This window comes from Giraffa tippelskirchi, chromosome 6, assembly GCF_054371585.1.
Source record: "Giraffa tippelskirchi isolate mGirTip1 chromosome 6, T2T-mGirTip1v1.2.pri, whole genome shotgun sequence".
NCBI lineage: Eukaryota > Metazoa > Chordata > Mammalia > Artiodactyla > Giraffidae > Giraffa > Giraffa tippelskirchi.
Genome location: NC_137280.1, coordinates 1,249,471 through 1,270,063, shown reverse-complemented (window position 1 = coordinate 1,270,063; position 20,593 = coordinate 1,249,471). Strand labels below are relative to the sequence as shown.

The 20,593-nt window shown below is 48.7% G+C and overlaps 1 protein-coding gene, 1 long non-coding RNA gene and 1 pseudogene across 29 annotated transcripts in view; 1 reads left to right on the top strand and 2 right to left on the bottom strand.

Moving 5' to 3' along the window:
• ENPP2 (ectonucleotide pyrophosphatase/phosphodiesterase 2) overlaps window positions 1-9,543 on the bottom strand; it is a 132,413-nt gene extending 122,870 nt beyond the window's left edge. For 14 of the 27 annotated variants that reach the window (XM_081504880.1, XM_081504844.1, XM_081504847.1 and 11 more), the window contains exon 1: window positions 6,136-6,436. Coding sequence is in view for 25 of the 27 variants with exons in the window: in XM_081504859.1 (XP_081360985.1) it covers window positions 6,136-6,211 (76 nt within the window). In the remaining 2 variants the exon portion in view is untranslated. Of the gene's footprint in view, window positions 1-5,865; window positions 5,945-6,135; window positions 6,437-7,066 lie in introns of those variants that run through there. The other 13 variants (XM_081504841.1, XM_081504866.1, XM_081504843.1 and 10 more) reach the window with 4 other exon arrangements.
• Window positions 5,018-8,681, top strand: LOC145511486 (uncharacterized). Its single transcript, XR_014057894.1, has 3 exons — window positions 5,018-5,102; window positions 6,111-6,190; window positions 6,729-8,681. It is a non-coding gene; the product is annotated as an uncharacterized LOC145511486 (long non-coding RNA).
• An 8,389-nt stretch (window positions 9,544-17,932) lies between the features above and the next one.
• Window positions 17,933-19,732, bottom strand: LOC145509083 (hsc70-interacting protein pseudogene; annotated as a pseudogene). Its single transcript, XR_014055847.1, has one exon. The product of XR_014055847.1 is annotated as a hsc70-interacting protein pseudogene (transcript).
• Window positions 19,733-20,593: the final 861 nt, after the last annotated feature.

Below are 20,593 nucleotides of genomic sequence, written 5' to 3'. Positions count from 1 at the left end.
GAATATAAAGAGGAGGGGTACTCCTGACAGAGGAAATGGCTTAAGTAAACCAACATGCAACAGAATGCTAGGTCTCCTCTAGGAGCAACAGAAGTCCAGTGTGAGTAGCTCTTAGGGTGTCTAACAGCATGCCAGGGGACACGGCAGGAATACCGAGTCAAGAGATGGACGATCATAAAAATTTATCAGATGAAGACTTTTGAGAGGGAACACTGAATGCTCTTAATAGCTACTAGAAGGTGACAGGCATTCACTAGAAAGACACAGGGAAACCAGGGCATATGACTGATAGCTGGGTCACAGTGAGCCTTAAATGCCAAGCTAAGTAAGGTATCTGAACTTCATACCCAGAATCTTAGAATCTTGGAGTTGACAAGAAATGTCAATGCTTTCCACCTTGGCCACCCCAACCCTACCTCTGCAACTTTTCCTAGAATATTTATCAGCCTTTGTTTAAATATCTCTGTGACAAAGATCACACTGCCTTGGACCAGCTCTGTCAGGAAGTTCTTCATTGTACCGAGCTGAAATTTATCTCCCTGTATCTCTCAGCCATTTGGCCCACTGCTGCCATCTTGGAGAGACAAGCCCAGTCTAACCTTTCTTCCACAGGAGAGAGAAGACGTAGAGACAGCTGAAGAGGCTCTCTGGACTCCTCTGCAGGTTAAACATCCTGCAGCCGTCCTTACAGCAGCCCTGAAGTGTGTCGCTCCTGGCTTTCTAGCTCCTAAAGAGCTTTGAAAATGTCCCTCTCTTGTCATCTGCCTGCAACCATCTTGGCTGGAGCCACCATCCCTTCTTGCTTATACCACAGCGATTCCTCCTAAGCTGTTTCCCTCCCCTTCTTTCTCTCTCTCTCTCTCATTGACTATCCCTCCAACCCATTGTCTATATTGAGCTTTCCAAAACTGATTGATCTTTCCAAACCATGTTGATCTTTCCAAAAAACTGACTGTGACAACCTTCAATAGCTCCCTACTGCTCTGAGGGCCAGTTAGAGCCTCACAGCAGGAAGTTCTCGTCCCACCCCCCTCTCTGATCTGACTCTCTCCTCCCACCCCACTCTGGATGCACGCCCCTTCCCTCAGTCCCTTGCACAGGATTTCTGCCCCACTGAAGTCACTTCACCTACACGTGGAACCTTCTTCCCTCCACCACCTGTACCTTGATAACCCATACTTCGCTTCTGGGTTTCGATATAAACATCACTGCCTCTAAAAGTTTACCCTGATTCCACTAAGCCTGAATTAAAAACCCCTTAAGTGGTTTCTCAGGGATCTAAGGTTCTCATATTACAGCAAGCATAACGTTGAATTAAAATCCCCTGCTTATTCATCTACCACCTTGGCTATACTGTGAACACCCTGAAAACAAGTCTGGTTTTTTAGCACCATGGTCATCAGTATCTAAGCACAGTGATTGGAACATAGTGTGTACATATATAAATGTATGTGTGTGTATTACATATATATATAATATATATATATGTATATATTACAGTATGGATGGATTTTATGGATTTTTCCATAAGATGTTATGGAAAAACTTGAACAAAATTTTTGGCCGACCCAATATATGTATACATATATGTACACATATGTATATATACACATACTTTATACACATACACACATATATACATACTATACACGCACACACACACACATATATATAATTTTTCCGTAACATCTTACAGAAAAATCCAAATGAACTTTTTGGCCAACTCAATATATGTGCTCAAAAAAATGTATATATATGGCAACCTACTCCAGTGTTCTTACCTGAGAAATCCCATGGACAGGGGAGCCTCGCAGGCTACAGCCCTTGGGGTTGCAAAGAGTCGGAGACAACTTAGCAACAAACCACCACCACAAACATACATGTGTTCAAAAATGCTAATACGTTCATATCTAGCATGCAGAACTAGACACAACTGTTCTAAATGTGGTCTGCATAACACATATTAGAGTGACAATTGACTTACATGTTCTATATTCCACACCTCTTTTAATAAAACCTAACATTATTTTAGCAGAAAATTTCATGATTGATTTTATTGTCCGTTTAAGTCCCCACCCCGTAACTATATGAAGCCACCACTTCTGACTTTAACTTTCCCTCTTTTGTGCTCGAGCACACGCTCTCTCGCTCTCTCTGTCACACACACAGTAATTTGCAAATGATTTTGGGCACGCACAATACATTTTGCATCTAGTTTTGCACACTCCTTCCAAAGACAAAATATCAAAGTGTACTACAATATATTGCTAACTTCTGGATTCCTAATTCTTAATTAAGCCTAGTCTCTGAGCAAATGTGAGTAGTGTGTTATGCCTTCATGGATATTAATAATACTGAATAAAACAGGAATGGAGATGGACCCCAGGAGCACACCTTCTAAAGAGGTCCATCTGTCGATCAGCTGTGCTTTAGTGAATGCGTTTGGACAGTCATTGATCCAGTCCACACGCATGCTTCTAACACAGGAGCACCTGATGAGATCTGGGCCCTTCCTAAAATCACAGTTTTTAAATTATTAGGTAAAGTGCGTATAATTACGTTTCAGATGTTAATCCTTTCATAAACTTTATTTTAGTTATCCTTTTTCAATAGGTAATAAAACGGTCACTCAGAGAGAAAGTCATGCAGCTCGCAAGTGCTTGAGCAGGGACACGACTTCCAGTGTTGCGACTGCAAGTTCAATGGCACCCAGTCCACTGGGACCCTCCCAAAAGAGAAAAGATACGTTCTTGGACTGAAGTGGGCTCCTGGTGATCACCATCTACTCTCCCAAATGCCTGCTGAATGAATAACGTCTTTGATTAGAGATTCTGAACCTGAGGTTCATGACCACGCTAGGGGGCCCAAGAGTAGGCTTGGACGAACCTCCTGAAAGTTTACAGAAAGCACCATGTGGTGTATATGACGCATTTTTTTCTAAAAAGTAATGTATATTTGAATCTCACAGTAATGTACTGTGTCTCCAAACAGTTCAAAGAACAATTTGCAGTTTAAATAGCTCTCTATTAGAATGTCACCGTCACTCTGTCTATAGAGTTCTGAATGCAAGTATTTCTTTAGAAAATCAAACTGAAGTTTTTCATCTCTATTCTCCAAAGCCTCCATCACTCTAGCAGGCCTCAAACATCTCATCTGCTGGTCCCTTTGGAGCCTTGCTTCTGGTGTCAAAACATGCCAGCTTGATTCTTTGATGTCAGCTTATCGAAGGGCTCTCTTAGAGGCCCACCTTGAAACTCCCCTGGACATCCCAGAGTTGGAACGTTGAGCTTCTAATGCAGGGGGCACAGGTTCAATCCCCGGTCAGGAAGCTAAGATCCTACGTGCTGTGCAGCTGAAACAACAAAAGAAGTCCACCTCGCTTGGTGTTCAGTACCCTCCTCCTGTGCCAGGTTCTACCCTGAAAATGATTTCTCTGCTTTCACAAAGCCAAAGTAAAACCGCAACAGGCGTTTCATGCCACTTTCCCCAACCTTGGGTGATAGGAGAGTAATAGGAGACATCATTGAGAGGTGGATGGGAGAGGGAGCTGGTGGATCTGGAAACTTGCAGGGTTATCTCAAACACCCAGAAAGTCTGCACCTTCACTTGTTAAATACTTGGAAGACTGTACCTGTCCCTGATAATCAGGGTGGATGTTCATTCTTCATTCTTTACCGAGTTGTATTATACATTGTATCACTGTCATCTTATTCAATGCCTGAAGATCATAGTCACTGACCAGAATTGTACAAGAATTCACATAAACTCATTGCACGTCCCCCCTGGGTCCAGAGATCAGGCTCAAAGGACGCGAGGACAGAGCTGATCTTACCCTTGAGGAGCCTACAGACCAGTGGAGGAGAGACAAGCAAGCAGATACTTGCAACAAAGAATGGTCAATGCCCTGACAGAAGAGATGAGGAAACTCTGGGAGAAAAGGAAAGGACCACCCACCCTGCTGGAGAATAAGGAGATGATGGCCTGGGTGGTCTCCAGGAGAGGGGCTGCCAGCCCAGTCTAAGATAAAACAGAAGTTAGACCAGACCCAAGAGAAGGACACGGAGGAAAGTCAGGGTGAGGAAATAGCTTCACATGCCTGAATTTACACACTGCACGCATACGGTGCGCATCAAACGTGCATCATACGTGCAGAGGGAGTGGATGACTGCCAAGAGATCACATTGAAGACAGAGGTAAAGGGCAAGTCCAGAGCTCCCGTGTACATCAACATTGTTCTCAAAAGGAAAAAAATAGGAATCCACTGTGGGCTCTTCCAAAAAGATCTGCGTGATTGCACTGCATTTTAGAAAGACCATTTGATACAGGATGGTGACAAGATAGCGGGCCTGGGGGTGGGCAGTACTGGTCTCAGGTGAGACCCACAGAAAGTTGGGACCAGAGTCAACGTGGGGTGGTCCTGACTGATACTGAACAGTGGGAGCTGGCCTGGAGACACAGGCAAGTGCGCAAAACTCGTCAAGAAGGGAGAGTGGACAGGACGTGGGGACTGACCAGGTGTCATGAATGGAAGGGGATGATGGTTCTGTCCAGGGTGACTGTGTCCTGTCTGGCTTGGACAATGAGGGACCCCATTTGAGCAGTGGACAATGGCGGAGGAGCGGGCATAGGAGGGGAGGGGAGGAGACACTCAGTCTGAACTGGTGGACTTGAAGGGGCTCCGTGAGACCGCAAAGCAGAGAGGTGCTGTAGAGAAGCGTGGGATTTAGGAGAAAGACCCGAACAGGCTACAGATACGTATGGAGTTGGGAAGGCAAGGGGGTAGATGAGGTATCCCAGGGAGACGCAAGAGGAAGACAGACAGAGAGCAGAGGGACAGCCCAATGCGACAAACAGCTACTGGCTGAGGTGAGGAAGCGCGGAAACGCGACAAACAGCTACTGACTGAGGAGAGGAAGCGCGGAAACAAACACCTACTGGCTGAGGAGAGGAAGCGCGGAAAAGCGACAAACAGCTACTGACCGAGGAGAGGAAGCGCGGAAACAAACACCTACTGGCTGAGGTGAGGAAGCGCGGAAACGCGAACAACAGCTACTGGCTGAGGAGAGGAAGCGCGGACATGAGACCAACACCTACTGGCTGAGGTGAGGAAGCGCGGAAACGCGACAAACAGCTACTGACTGCGAAGAGGAGGACGGTCCGTCCCTGCCCCGCCGGCCGGAGGCGAACGACCTCCAGAGACGCCGGGGCGGCCTCCTCTGCGTCCTGCCGGGCGCTAGCGGGGCTTTGGTTTCCCCTGCCCTTATCGGGGGGGCAGCGGCTCGGCCGGGGGCGGTGAACCTTTAAACCGAAACGAGGGCGCGTGGCGGACGGCGGCCCGACCCCGGCCGCCGGGGCCCCCGTCCCCGCCCCGCGGGGTGCCGGCTCCGAGGCGGCTCGGCCGGACTCCCCGGCCCCCAGCTCCTCTCCCAGAGCACAGACTCGTCGGGAAGTCCGCTCGGCCGCGGGCTGAGGCACAAAGGCCCGCGGCTCGGGACGCGGACCCGGCCTGTGGAAGGGGCTCCCCTCGCCTCCGGGGGGCGTCTCCTCCGGGGCCAAGCGGAGGACCCCCGAGAGCTTCACCGTAACCGATGGCTTGAAAACACAAACCCGTCCTCCCCGCAAAGCCCTGGTTCCGCAGGTAGCGCACAAAGCGCCCGGCCGGCCGCAGGACGGAGCCCCGCGAACCCCGACCCCGCTGCGCCTCGGGGCGCCCATCGCCCGGAGTCGCGGCGCCGCCGCCGGGACCAGCGGCCGGGTCTCCAGAAACGGGGCACGCGTTTGCAAACCCAGACGCGCCCGGGCGCCCAGGCTGGAGGCGAGCCCCCCGGAGCCTCCGGCCCGGAGCGCGGCCCGGCGCCCACCTACCCGCTCGGCGCGGCGGCCCATGCTGCTGCGGCCCCGCGCGGCCCCGCCGGCCCTGCCCCCGGCCGGCCGCCCGCCTCCCGGCCTCCCCGCGCGGGGCCGCCGTCCCGGGGCCCCGGCGCCCATTGGAAGCCGGCCTCCGGCAGGACGCGCGCGTGACCTTTGCCTGGAGCGGCCCGCGGGCGCAGACGGGGCGTCCGGGGCCGCCGCCCCCACCCCCACGCGCCGGGTTACTGTTTCTCTTTCAGGGAGACTCGGTGGGGTCTGACTTGCCATTGCTCCTGCATCCGGCCCCGGTCTCTCCCCGGGTTTTCCTGCCGCGCGGTTGGTGAGTTCCTTGAATTAGCATTTCCAGGTTAAACCCGGGCAGTGCCTCCTATAAAGTCCTCTCACACTCCGGGAAATAATACCCCCATTTACTCTCCCTAAAGCTTGCAACAGTTGACAAAGAGCTTTGGACAATCAGCCTGTCATTTGACCTTCCAAACAATGCCAGGAAGGCTCTCCTACGACTGCCATTCTACACAGAAGGAGAAAGCAGCTCCAGAAAAATAAGATATCTACCCAATCACTCAACCAGAAAGTGAAATCTGCGGGGTTTTTTTCAACCACATCCTGGGTGTACCCACAGACCACCCATCTCCCTGCTGAGTGACCCACCCCACTAACTGAATTATAACACAGAAGCACCTCTTATAGTTACAATGTATAACATAGAGCAAAGATAACTATTCAACATTCTAATTTTTGGATTATAAAAGTGTTAGGCAGTGTTAAAAAAAAGTGTTAAAAGTTAAGGATATTGACAGATAATCTTGAGTTCATAGACTACATTGTTTTATTGTCTGATTTCTCCTGTTTGCTAGCTGCTAAAAGGATGCTGCGGGAACCAGACTGGCCACTCTGAAGTGCTGGAACAAGCCCAGGGATCCCTGAGGCTGCTCTGAGTCCATCACTGGTGTTGATCAGAGTCTTTTCCCCTCCTTTTTCTGGATCCTTCCAGATGGTGAAATACTAAATGGAAGGGGAAGGGGCTGTGAGACTATAAAGAGAGCCCTGAACAAGGAGTCAGTGTACCGGAATTTTAGTGTGAGGAGGACAGCTGTGGTGCGGGTCTGTGGAGATGCTCTGGAGACGGCTGATCCGGAAAGTGGCATCACTCTGATTTTTCCACTGAGACAAGGGGAGAGGGGCTGATACTCACACTCAGTCTGGAAGGACTGGAAGGTTTCAGCCAGGAGAAGACGAAGAAGCACATCACTGACCCGGACAGCATCATGTCCAAAAGCTGTCCTGATGCCTTTGACAAACTGAAAATAGTTTCTGCAGGCGAGAACAGAGGGCGTGCGTGGGAGGCTGTGACTAGAGAGGAGGGTGTGGTTTGGACTCTGACCTTCTGTCTCTTGAGGGGATTTGGACTTCATCCCGTGGAGCCTGATGGGTTACTATGACTGGCTCAGGTTACCAGCTCTTAACAAGAGGGTGCAGGAGTCATAGACTATTCTACAGCAAGAAATGTGTATCTGTTGATCTGACTTGGTGGTTACTGGCGTTGGCTTCATTAGACAGATAACAGTTTCTTCCTTTTCCTAGCTATAAATTGCGAGCAATATATTTAACCTCACTAAGCCTCAGTTTTCTCATCAGTAAAATGGGGATTATGGTATGTGCTATGAGAATTAAATGAAGTTATGTAGGTCAAACCCTTTGCCTTTCTTCTGAGTAACAAAGTAGCTACTGTTATCCTTGCAAGTACCTTACTGTGTGTGCGCAGGGCTATCATGGAGTAACAAGGAACTAGCTCCTTTCTGATGCCTTCCCTTCTTCCCCTTACGCTTGTTTGGCTTTTGACTCAGAGTCCTTCTGCTTTTTTCCTCCTCGACATCACTTCCTCCGTTTATGTCCTGGTCTCGACTTTAATGTCAGTTTCCATCTTAACTCGCTTTCCTGCTCAGTTTGTTCGTTTCCCAGTCCAGCCAGGGTCAGACCATCTCCAAAGCCCTAGCCACACATTGTGCTCTATGAGAGCCACACAGCAGCGCATGCCGTGTCCACTGGCCCCAGCACTGCGTGCCCGGACCCCTGGACACCTTGGTACACAGCCCTGGTCAGCCCCCCACCCACTCCACAGTCCTTCTTCCCACCCCTCAGAACCCGGAGCCCGCTCCCCGCCACCTTTTTTTCAGCAAACAGTCTCCTCTTTGCCAGCAGAGATCACAGGAACTTAGCAGGAGGGAGCGCTGCTTCCTGTCCTGGCACCAGAAACTCTATGTCCAGTCTCCATTCTGTGTGTGACAGAGTCCCTCTCTTCTCAGGTCTTCCGGAACATTCTTTCATCAGCCATCCCCTTAGCTTTCAGTTCCTTCTCTGCTGATTTCATCACAGTCTACAAACACATTCAACTGTCTCCCATAGAGCATGCTCCATCTTTCCTAATATGATCTGAATACATGCCCGTTCTTTTTAACAACACACACACAGGCACGCGCACACACCATGTGTGTGTCTAGAGCATACTTCCTGGTGGATCTTCCAAGGCCAGTTTCCCCTTTAGAACCAAGTTTTAAGTCACCTCTTCAAAGAGCCTTTCCCCGACCGGCCGATCCAGGGAGCCGTCCTCCTCTCCCTCGTTATTAGCTGTCAGCCTTCTTCACTTTGGTCACACCCTTCACCCTGTGTTGTGACGAGAGAGTCCCTTGTTCCCTTACTCGCCTATTTCCTGCTGCTTCTACCAGTCTGAAACTTCGTGAGGCCTTGGACCCATCTTTTAGGCTTTCAAAAAACATTTGTTGATTATAAACCCCCAAGTGCTTCAGCCATTTTTGCCTTACTCTTTTATTTTTTTATCTCCATTTGGCAGCCTACTGGTTTTCAATATTGACTAAATCAGAACTCCCTGAGGAGCTTTGAAAAAAATCCTGACACTCAGGGCACCCCCTGGGATGAGACTCTGTTACCAGTTTTTGTTAATTTTGCAGGCAATTGTAAAAGCCAAGCCAGAGACCACTGACCTAACGTCTGCCTGACACATGGGTGAGCTTGGGAAAGAAATGAATGGATGGGGATTTCCCTCGGGGTTGAGTGGCTAAGACCCCGTGCTCCCAATGCAAGGGGCCCAGGTTCGATCCCCGGTCAGGGAGCCGGATCCCACATGCCACAAAGAAGATGGAAGATCCTGACTGTTGCAGCTAAGACCTGCACAGCCAAATAAATCCATATAAGTATTTTCTGAAAAAAGAAATGAACGGGTGAATGAATGATTCAAGGAATGGGATCATTAAGCTCCTGCTTATCTTGCAACCCTCTTCCCCTGGGTCCTCCTCACAGCATCTATTATCTGGGCATGCAAGGCAAACAAGCCCTGCGCTCCCATGGCTCTAAACTTCTGCATAATATCGGCTCTACCAAGATCACCCACACGGCATCCCAGCTGCCTGAGGCGTTTCCCTGCTGCTGGACTCCCAGGAAGATCTGCTTTGGGCTCAGTACCTTTTCTCTGCCAGATCTTCCCCAGGGTCCCCAGAGGGCTCACCCCTCTCCTTATGTGTGTCCCTGTTAGAGTGGTCATGGTGCTGCCAGCAGCTGTGTCGTGATTCGTTTTGACTCGGAGATGGTTTCTCCATGTACCCCCATGTGTTGCAGACTGCCCGATCAGAGATGAATTAATAGATTAACACATGAAAAAAATTTTAAGGTGTGCTTTGTTTATTTTTATTTTTTGTTTTTGGGGGGGTTAACAGTCAAATGGAGCTATAAATCACATAAGATACAATTCCTCAATGTAAATGGTACGAGTCATGGTTTTTAGGGTATTCACAGAGTTAACCATCACCACAATCAATTCTAGAACATGTTCGTCACTCCAAAAAAACCCAAAAAAAACCACAAAACATTGTAGCCATTAATCATCCATCCCCATGACTCCCCAGTCTTGCAGTCCTAGATGAGCACCAGTCTACTTCCTCTCTATAGACTTGCCTGTCTTGGACATTTCATGTAAATGGAATCATACAACACCCTTGTGTGTGTGTGTGTGACTGTCACTTCCTTCTGCATCTGAAGACTCATTTGGCCAAGGACCCCTTTCACGCTGAATCAACCTGGCAGAAGGTGGGCTCTGTAGAGTGGTTTGCTCCGGAGAAGAAACCAGGGCAATATTTCTTAAATCACATCACACAGCAACCTGGTAAATCATCTGAATTCCTGAGCTGGAGGAAGGAGGCTCAGGCTTAGCTGCCCCTGCCGTCAAACGAGGAAGGGGAGCGGGCGGACTCCAGGCCGGGCTTGCCCGACCGCCCGCAGCATGAGGACCCGCGCTGAGGGCAGACTGCCTGCATCCACCCGAGCTCTGCCGTGTGCTAGCCGTCACCTTCATTCCCAGCTGTTCTCGGCCGCTCAGTCGTGTCCAACTCTTCGCAATCCTGTGGGCCATAGCCTGCCAGGCTCCTCTGTCCGTGGGATTCTCCAGGCAAGAACACTGGGTGGATTGCCATCCCTCCTCCGGGGGAACTTCCCGACCCAGGGATCGAACCCGGGGCTCTTACATCTCCTGAATTGGCAGACAGGTTCTTTACCACTATCCCAGCTACCTCATTTCTAAAATGAGGATAGAAATAATCCTGTCTTATAAGCAGCACATCATAGCATTGTAATAAAGATTAAATGAGAAGATACATTGCAAGTGCATAGCACAGCGCTTGGGAGGTTATAAAAGCCTGATAAATATTTATGATGTTGTAGTTAATGATGTCTGACCACAGCTGTATTCATACTGTTTCTCTAAGTAAGATTTAATATGGAAAGAGGGTTCTGCTGCTTTACAAAAGTAATTCAAACCATTATTCTAGGAAAGCTTCACACACCACGCGGAGATACCCGGCCAGATGGTCGGGTGTGTTCCGCCTGATGAAAGTAGGGACGGTGGAGAGCTGAAGCTTCAGCTGAAGAGCAACCATGAGTGGAAAGCTGCGGGGGGCGGGGGGGTAGAGATGGATTAGGGCCATTCCTGGAGTAAAAAGCCTGACCCGCACTCCGTCCAGCAGCTCCCTCGCTTTCCCCTTCCTCTGCGTCCGCCCTGACCCCCTGCTCAGCCCCGCTGCAGTCTCCTGGGTTCGTCTGAAAGCAGCAGGAGGCTGGGCCTCGGCAGCGGCAGTCAAGGGTCAGACACAGCGGTCTGTGTCCAGTGGGCACAGGGTGCACCCGGTCGCTCTCATGATCTCTTACCCTGCCCGCTCTAGGGGTTCTCGCCTGCAGGCACCCACGTGCCGTCATCTGACCTCTAACGCTTTTAACGCATTTTAAAGATATTTACTGGTTTACTGGTTTTACTGGAAAAGGTCAGTTTTCATTCCAATCCCAAAGAAAGGCAATGCCAAAGAATGCTCAAACTACCGCACAATTGCATTCATCTCACATGCTAGTAAAGTAATGCTCAAAATTCTCCAAGCCAGGCTTCAGCAATGCATGAACCGTGAACTTCCAGATGTTCAAGCTGGTTTTAGAAAAGGCAGAGGAACCAGAGATCAAATTGCCAATATCTGCTGGATCATCGAAAAAGCGAGAGAGTTCCAGAAAAACATCTGTTTCTGCTTTATTGACTATGCCAAAGCCTTCGAGTATGTGGATCACAACAAACTGGAAAATTCTTAAAGAGATGGGAATAACAGACCATCTGACCTGTCTCTTGAGAAACCTGCATGCAGATCAGGAAGCAACAGTTAGAACTGGACATGGAACAACAGACTGGTTCCAAATAGGAAAAGGAGTACGTCAAGGCTGTATATTGTCACCCTGCTTATTTAATTTATATGCAGAGTACTTCATGAGAAACGCTGGGCTGGAAGAAACACAAGCTGGAATCAAGATTGCCAGGAGAAATATCAATAACCTCAGATATGCATATGACACCACCCTTACGGCAGAAAGTGAAGAAGAACTAAAGAGCCTCTTGATGAAAGTGAAAGAGGAGAGTGAAAAAGTTGGCTTAAAGCTCAACGTTCAGAAAACTAAAATCATGGCATCTGGTCCCATCACTTCATGGGAAATAGATGGGGAAACAGTGGAAACAGTGTCAGACTTTATTTTTTTGGGCTCCAAAATCACTGCTGATGGTGATTGCAGCCATGAAATTAAAAGACCCTTACTCCTTGGAAGGAAGGTTATGACCAACCTAGATAGCATATTTAAAAGCAGAGACATTACTTTGCCAACAAAAGTCCGTCTAGTCAGGGCTATGGTTTTTCCAGTGGTCATGTATGGATGTGAGAGTTGGATGGTGAAGAAAGCTGAGCACCGCAGAATTGATGCTTTTGAACTGTGGTGTTGGAGAAGACTCTTGAGAGTCCCTTGGACTGCAAGGAGATCCAATCAATCCATCCTAAAGGAGATCAATCCTGGGTGTTCATTGGAAGGACTGATGTTGAAGCTGAAACTCCAATACTTTGGCCACCTCATGTGAAGAGTTGACTCATTGGAAAAGACCCTAATGCTGGGTAGGATTGGGGGCAGGAGGAGATGGGGACGACAGAGGATGAGATGGTTGGATGGCATCACTGACTTTGATGGACATGGGTTTGGGTAGACTCCGGGAGTTGGTGATGGACAGAGAGGCCTGGCGTGCTGCAATTCATGGGGTCTCAAAGAGTCGGACATGACTGAGCGACTGAACTGAACTGGTTTACTTTTGACTGCTTAGCTCCAGCATGGGGTGGGTCTTTGTTGCGGCCCGCAGGCTTCTCTGTGGTCAGGGTCTGACGGCTCGGTTGTCTCCCCGCGGCATGTGGGATCTTAGTTCCCCAACCGGGGATCGAACCTGTGTCCCCTGCATAGGAGCATGGGTTGTTAACCTCTGGCCCACCAGGACCGTGCCTGGCTTCCCCTGCTGCAAACAGCCTTTCCTGCACATCTGGAAAACCTCTGTACAGATGCTGCGCAACCCTCTCTTTCTTGCCTTCCTGCCGTCTGTGACAGGACAGCCTGGGTACACGCCCCTGGGCCTGTGTCCAGCCATCACCTGTGCCGATGACTGAGAACAGTTGAAACACAAAGGGCCTTTTTTTTTTTTTGAGAGTTTAATTGTTTTTTTTTAATTTATTTACTTTTTAATTGAAGGATAATTGTTCTACAGAATTTTGTTGGTTTCTGCCAAACATCAACACGAATCAGCCATAGGTATACATATCTCTGTCTCCCATTAACAGCTCTGGGCTTAGCATACACGGCTCATCCCTCCAATTTTCAGATATATATTGAGAAGCTACTATGAGCTGACATTTCAAAATGCAAAGATTTCATGGAAGCCTGGGGTTATCACACAAAAGAATCTTCAGAGGAGGAAATGAGACCCAGAAAAGGGTGTATCTTATCAAGTTTCTCCAGCACCCGAGAAAGGAAAACATTAGGGATTAGAATCCAACTCTTCCTGACATCTTGCTCTTTCACGGCAGGGAATTTTCTCCCTTTGGTTAAAATAGCAGATTTTCTGAGGGTCCATGTCTATCCCAGACTCCCTCACTGTCTCCTCCCCCAATTCTTGCCCCAGCAACCATAAGTTCATTCTCTCAGTCGGATAGGTACACTCTGCTAGATTTAGAATGGATAACCAGCAAGGTCCTACACAGGGAACTCTGCTCAGTGTTATGTGGCAGCCTGGATGGGAGGGGAGTGTGGAGGGTGAATGGAAAGATGGATTTGTGTGGCTGAGTCCCTTTGCTGTCCAACTGTCACAGCACTGTTAATCAGCCATACTCCAATATAAAATAAAAACTTTTTAAAAAATTAATAAAAACCAAGAGACCTAAAAGAAAAAAATAACAGATTTTTGAACATGGTTAGAAAACTAGAGAAAATATGAATGATTATTTTGTTCATTAATGGTTTTTCCAGATCAAACGCTAGCCCTCAAGCACCCCTGAGGTGGAACCAGAGGACGTGAACACAGACCAAGGCCAGTCTGCAGTGTGGCTGATTCCATCACTGTCTGACTCCCCGTCTGTCTCACGCCCACCCTGCAGGCTCACGTTTCACCCGCACCAGGCCAACCAAGGGCCTGTAAAAATTTAACTTGGTGCGATTGCACAACCGTGAAAGCTCAAGCTGCTTTTCCGGATAATGAATGAGATTCTTCAGTTGCCTCGTGAAAAAGTTTCCAGGGGGAGGACAAACAGAACAAGCTGTCACAAACATCGGTGTCCTCGGCGCAGGTGAGGTGATGATCCCGCAAAAGGCCAAAGGGACACGCATTTGGGCCCGCTTGGGAGACTCACAGAATCTTGTGCTGTTTCTCTTTCTGCTCCTTTGCTGAGTCTCTATTGTTAAGAACCCTTTTGGAGGGGCAGGTATGTTTGTCACTTTGTTGGGTTTTTTAAATTAATTTTTATTGTAATTGTTTCACGATGTTGCGTTAGTCTCTACTGTAGAGCAGAATGAAGCAGCCTTACATATACGTCTGTGTCCTCCCTTTGTACTTCCTTCCCCTTCAGGTCACCAGGAGCACTGAGTAGGGGTCCCTGTGCCATCCGGGAGGTTCTCACGGTTATCTATTGACCCACAGTATCAATACTGCGCGAGTATCCACCCCAATCGCCCGATTCCTCCCACCCTCCCACATTCCCCCGTAGTTCATGCATTTGTTCTTTACGTCTGTGTCTCTATTTCTGCTTGGCAAATAAGATCATCTATACCATTTTTCCAGATGCATATGGCCAAACTCATCAAATTATATACATTAGTATGTACAGATTTTTAATATCAATTATACCTCAATAAAGGTGTCTAAAAAAGAAACTGCTTCCTCACTGAGTCAAAATCATGGTTCAGCAAATCCACTGTTGTGTCTCTGACTAACGTGGGCTTTTGGCGAGAAACAGCAGCAGACGCCAGTTCCCGCTTGGCTCCTCTCAGGCTGTTGCTTAGCTCCTCTCTGCTCACAACGGTGCTGATTCTGATGGATGCCACTCCTCAAGGCCAGGCCACTGCTTCCTCTCAGCCCGACCTCTGAGAAAGTCCCGTCAGCATCCCCCTTGACTCCAGTTTGAAGTCTTCTGATCTTCCTTCCAAACTGCAGTTGCCCTAAAGTTCTAACCTGACCTAATGCCTCTGCTTAGTGCCCTGCAAGGTTTTCCACTGTTGCAAAGATAAAGCGTCAATGCCTTAACCTAGTTTAGTGATAATCTCGTCACAGTTGCTGGCTGTTGACAAAAGTTTCTAGCTAAGGATTCTAGTTAGCTGGATCGTGGTCCATTTGCCAAAGCCAAGCCATGAGCCCTAGCCCTGGCCCATCCCGCCTCAGAGTGAGGAAGGGCCGGACCTGCCCCGGAGGACCAGCCACTCCCTGTGGTCGGTGCATATTTAATAGCCCCTCTGCCTGCTTCCTTCTTGGCCTCAGCATTGTAACCCCGCCTTCGTAGCATCTCGGAATTCCCCTCTGTCTCGCTTCTGACTCTTTACCCATGTTCTCTTACACATTCTTCTCTTCACCTGGGTAAGTCTTTCTTCTTTCCACTTAAATAACACCTTCCCTGACCCTCTTGGATTAGATTAGGAGTCCCCAGCATGGAGAAGACTTGAGAGACCCTTGAATAGCAAGGAGATCAAACCACTCAACCCTAAAGGAATCCCAAACCAGTCAATACTGGATTTTTATTGGAAGGACGGATGCTGAAGCTCCAATACTTTGGCCACCTGATGAGAAGAGTTGACTCATTGGAAAAGACCCTGATGCTGGGAAAGATTGAAGGCAGGAAGAGAAGGAGATGACAGAGGATGAGATGGTTGGATGGCATCATCGACTCGATGGCCATAAGTTGGAACAAACTCAGAAACCCACTGGAACATCCAGGCAAGAGATGATGAAGGTCTAGACCTGAATCATGGCAACAGAGATGAGGAAGCAAATTTTTTTTAATTGCAGAGGAAAAATCACTTGGACTTGATTAAATACAGTTATAAGGGAAGGGGATGAATCAGAGAAGGTCCCAGGGTTTCTAGCTTCAGCAGCTGGGTCACTGGCAGTGTCATCGTCTGAGCTCAGAACTATGAAGATAGTGGGTTCACTTTAAGATGTATTCAGTGTAAGATATGGACTTTCCTAAGAAAAGTAGGACTTACCTCTGTATACAGCTTCGGTCATACCTCATACATAATAGGTGCTTAAAATGCTTTTTGAATTGAATTGAAGCTGCAGTACATCCTACTTGCAGAATTTTCAATATCTATTTTTAACTGTCTTTTGTCAGATTCCATACAGCCTCATCCAACCATACCAGCTCTCATGTTAACATAAATACAAGATCCATCCATATGACAAGCTAAGAAATTTCAACCCCCTGGAAACTATGACTAAGAAACTTTACTGCAATAATGATTTTCACTAAGTGGTGGAAGGAGTCGGGGACAAGCGGTAGTTAGAGAGCAACCACAAGCCGGTCCAGGCCTACCCTTGGCTTTCAATTTCCCTACAAATTTCAGAGAAGCAGTAAAAGACTCCAGCGAAATCTGGTTGGTTGATTAGAAACATGTGAAGGAACCCCAACCAGGGCACGTGTTTCGCATTTCCTACTCCAGAGCTTGCCAAGTGTTGCTCATCGTCCTCCCTGTGTTATTCCAGAAAGCGGCACGGCTCCAGCTGGCCTTTTGGAAGGACAGGGCTGGGGTCAGCCGCGCAGCCACAACCCAGGCTCCCCTGGAGAGGGAGGCCGCCCCGCCATCTCCTCAGCCCGGCTTCCCTCCGCGTCCCCTCAGCCCGCCCTGCTCACCTGACAGCAGGAGAGAGCGCGGAGCTGGGAGACGCGCCCCCTCGAGGGAGAACACGGTTGCTTCAGTCTCAACCTCTCCCCGCTGGAAAGCTGATTCCAGAACGCAACAGGAACAACCAGAAAGTCCCAAATTTGAAACCGAACTCTGCCACCCATTTCGGGTAATTTACTTAATCTCTCTGAGCCTTGAAAGTGTGAGTTGCTCGGTCGTGTCCAACTCTGTGAGACCCCATGGAGCCCGCCAGGCTCCTCTGAAATGGGACTTTCCAGGCAAGAATACTGGGGTGGGTTGCCAAGCCCTTCTCCAGGGGACCTTCCCAACCCAGGGATCAAATCCAGGTCTCCTGCACTGCAGGCAGATTCTTCACCGTCTGAGTCTTTGGGCTTTAGATTTCTGCATTTCCAAAATGAGGATAAGATGACTTGCTTTGAAAGGTAAAGAATGAATGAGGTAGCTCATGTAAACACACACATGTGTGTGACATCAACACCCCTGTCTGGTCCCTTCCTGCCCCTTCCTCTGTGGGGTGACCTGGCCAAGCCAGTGTGGAGCCCAGACTCTCATCAACAGAGTCCCTCCCCACTCTCGACCCTCTGACGTGCCGTGGGAACCGGTCCAGTGTCCAGTTGCTCTGAAGAGGGCTCAGGTTCATCTAGTCCTCGTGGGGCTCACAGAGCAGATGGGCTGAGGACACAGCTGGGCTCCTTCACATTAAAGTCCTACCAGAGCAAGGATGACGGAAAAGCGAATTTTGCCTGAAAGCGTCAAATCAGAGCTCACAAAAGAGGCATCCTTTGAAGTGGGCATTAATGGATGAAGAACAATTTTCCAGGAAGGAATCAGAGACATTCATGCAAAAAAGGTAAAGACATAAAGATAGTGAGGTGATGATGTGCTCAAGAAACCATAGATATGGCTGTGGTAAGTATGGCTAGAGGAGCAGCAATATCAGGGGAGGGTTCAGGTCAGTCACTCAGTCGTGTCCGACTCTTTGTGACCCCATGAACCGCAGCACGCCAGGCCTCCCTGTCCATCCCCAACTCCCGGAGTTTACTCAAACTCATGTCCAACGAGTCGGTGATGCCATCCAACCATCTCATCCTCTGTCGTCCCCTTCTCCTCCTGCCCTCAATCTTTCCCAGCATCAGGGTCTTTTCCAATGAGTCAGCTCTTCCCATCAGGTGGCCAAAGTATTGGAGCTTCAGCTTCAGCATCAGTCCTTCCAATGAATATTCAGGATTGATCTCCTTTAGGATGGACTGGTTGGATCTCCTTGCAGTCCAAGGGAAGGGAAGACATCTTTTGTGTGTGTGTATGGAAATATGAAACATTTATTTTAGGTATCAGACAAGAACAGAGCTAAGTAATCCCATTTTACTGCAGCATTATAAAAACCATCCCTTCACCACAATGTAAGATTTAATTCATGTGCACAAGGGGCCGTGTGGTATAAAATGTAGTAAGATGGCTGCTGCCTGGCCAAGTACTTCCAGTCCCTCCCCAGGTCCTACTGCAATGCTGGTGGTCCCAAGAGCTACAGAAGCAAATCATTTAAGATCATAATAACAAAGCAGGTAAAAAGACAAATCAAAATGCCTCAGTAACCATATGTCCAATTCAAACTTTATCTATTTGAATGTTGTATTTGCCTCCCACTAACAAATCTTTATTTCACTCAAACTTGGAACAATAAATCTTCCACACTGATGTATCTTACTTGCCTAATTAATTCAAAGGAAAAAATCAAAATCATTAGTAAAGAAAAATGTAGGGGTTAATACACCTTTTTAATTTTAAATATTTTTAAGGTTTAAAAATTCCTTAAAGTTTTAAATTTCTAGTAGGAAAACATTATCTGAATGAATGGCAAACCGCTGTAAAATGTTTTCAGCTGCATTTGGGGCAAAGGGGTAGGGATTATCTTCAAAGCACCCCAGCTTTCTTCACGAGAAGGTCAGAGGTACACTGGTTTGTATTGTTGCAACATCCATTAGGTGATCTAAGCTGCTTTTCCTCCAGCAGGGCTTTATGTCAGAAGGGCATTATGCTTGACCTCCAAATTTGGCCGTCAATTTACTGGTAAGATTCATAACCTTTGGGTTGCTCTGATATTTTGACATATTTGCCGGATTCTGGGCCACATCCTGGAAGGCCACCATAACTTCTGGATCCTGCATGGCTGCAAGGACCTCTGGATCACTAAGAATTTCATTGAGCCCAGGCATTCCTGGCATTCCAGGCATTCCCCCAGGAAAATTACCAGGCATTCCCCCAGGAAAGCCACCTGGAAAAGAGCCAGACTGAGATCCTGATTGTCTTCTGGCTTCTTCCCCCCTCTAGGCTCTCTCCTGTTCTTCCCGAGCCTCCTTAACCCTCTCTATTCTTTCTTTGATCTCACGCCCTTCATGTTTTCGCTCATACTTTCTCCGATGTTCAGCAATTTTCTGGGCCCTTGGTTGCACTTCCTTCAGCATTGTATTAGCATCTTCATCATAATCCAGCTTACAGGCAAGGGCAAGATGATGGGCAGCTTCTTCCCAATGGCCCAGAAGTCTGCGTGCTTTCCCTCGCCGCTTGTATGGCTGAGCTGAATCAGGATTTATTTCAATAGCTCTGTCACAGTCTCGGATGGCAGCATTTGGCTTCTCTGATGAAGACACTGGCTCTCTTGGCATAGAGGATAGCCAAACGGGGATTTAGCTTGATGGCATCTGTGAACAAGTCAATGGCTTTCTGTAGTTCACCATCATTTAGGGCATCAATGGCAGCCACTTTTTTTATCATTTGCCTGATCCATCATCTCCTCAGTTATCTCGACATTCTCATCTCCCATTTCTTGAGGTGCATCAGTGTCTGGTTCAATCACACCTTCGTTGTCAATTTCTAGATCACTTTCCTCACTTGATGGTTCGTCTGTCTTTATGTTTTCTTCCGCCTTCTTACTCTCTGTTTTTTCTTCCTTGGTATTTTCTTCCGATTTAGTTTTATGGGCAGCAGGTAGTATTTTACCCCCCATGCTGTCCACCCACTCCCTCAGGAAGCGCATTTCCTCGGTGTGCAGAACGCTCGGGTCCTGCTTACACATTTTCACGAAGGCTCGAAGCTCGCTCACTTTGCGGGGTCCATAGTCTAGCGGCGGCGGAAGGTGGCGGGAGGCGGCGGGCGCGGCGAAGTCGGCGGCCGGATTCCAGGCCCGGGCGCTACTTCAGCGTGACCGCGTAAAGGGCTGAAGACATCTTACAAAGACCAGCATCATTTCATTTGGAAACATCCATCAAAACTGCAAAGAAAGGGACTTCCCTGGTGGTACAGAGGATTGGAATCCGCCCGCCAACACAGGAGACACAGGTTCAACCGCTGGTCCAGGAACATTCCACACACCGAGGGGTAACTGAGCCCATGAGCCACAGCTCCTGAGCGGCGCTCCAGGGCCGCTGAACCGCGACAGCTGAGCTCACGCGCGCTGCCTCAGCGCTTCAGGCCTGCTGAGTCGTGGTGACCCCACAGGCCACAGCCCGCCAGGCTCCTCTGTCCACGGGCTTCTCCAGGCAAGAACACGGGAGTGGGGTGCCGTGCCCTCCTCCAGGGGATCTCCCTGACCCAGGGATCGAGCCCACCTCTCATGGCTCCTGCACTGGCAGGCGCGTTCTTTATGGAGCTCCCACAATGCAATTACTGAAGCGGGGCGCCGGGAGCCCCTGCCCCTCAACAAGAGAAGCAAGCCCCCCGTCACTGCAACTGGAGAAAGCCCGTGTGTGACAGGGAAGACTCAGCGCAACCGAAAGTGAGTAATTAAAATCTGTAAGAAGAAATGAAGACGAGCTTTCTATGCTTCTCTCTATCTCTTTTTAAAAAAAGACTACAAAGAAAGAAGTCTGGCATCTTGAGTCTGTAAGATGGGAAAGCTGGGTTTGGGAGAATCCAAGATGAGTTCCCAATTCCTAGAGCGCCACCCTTTCAAAAGCGTTCAGTGAAG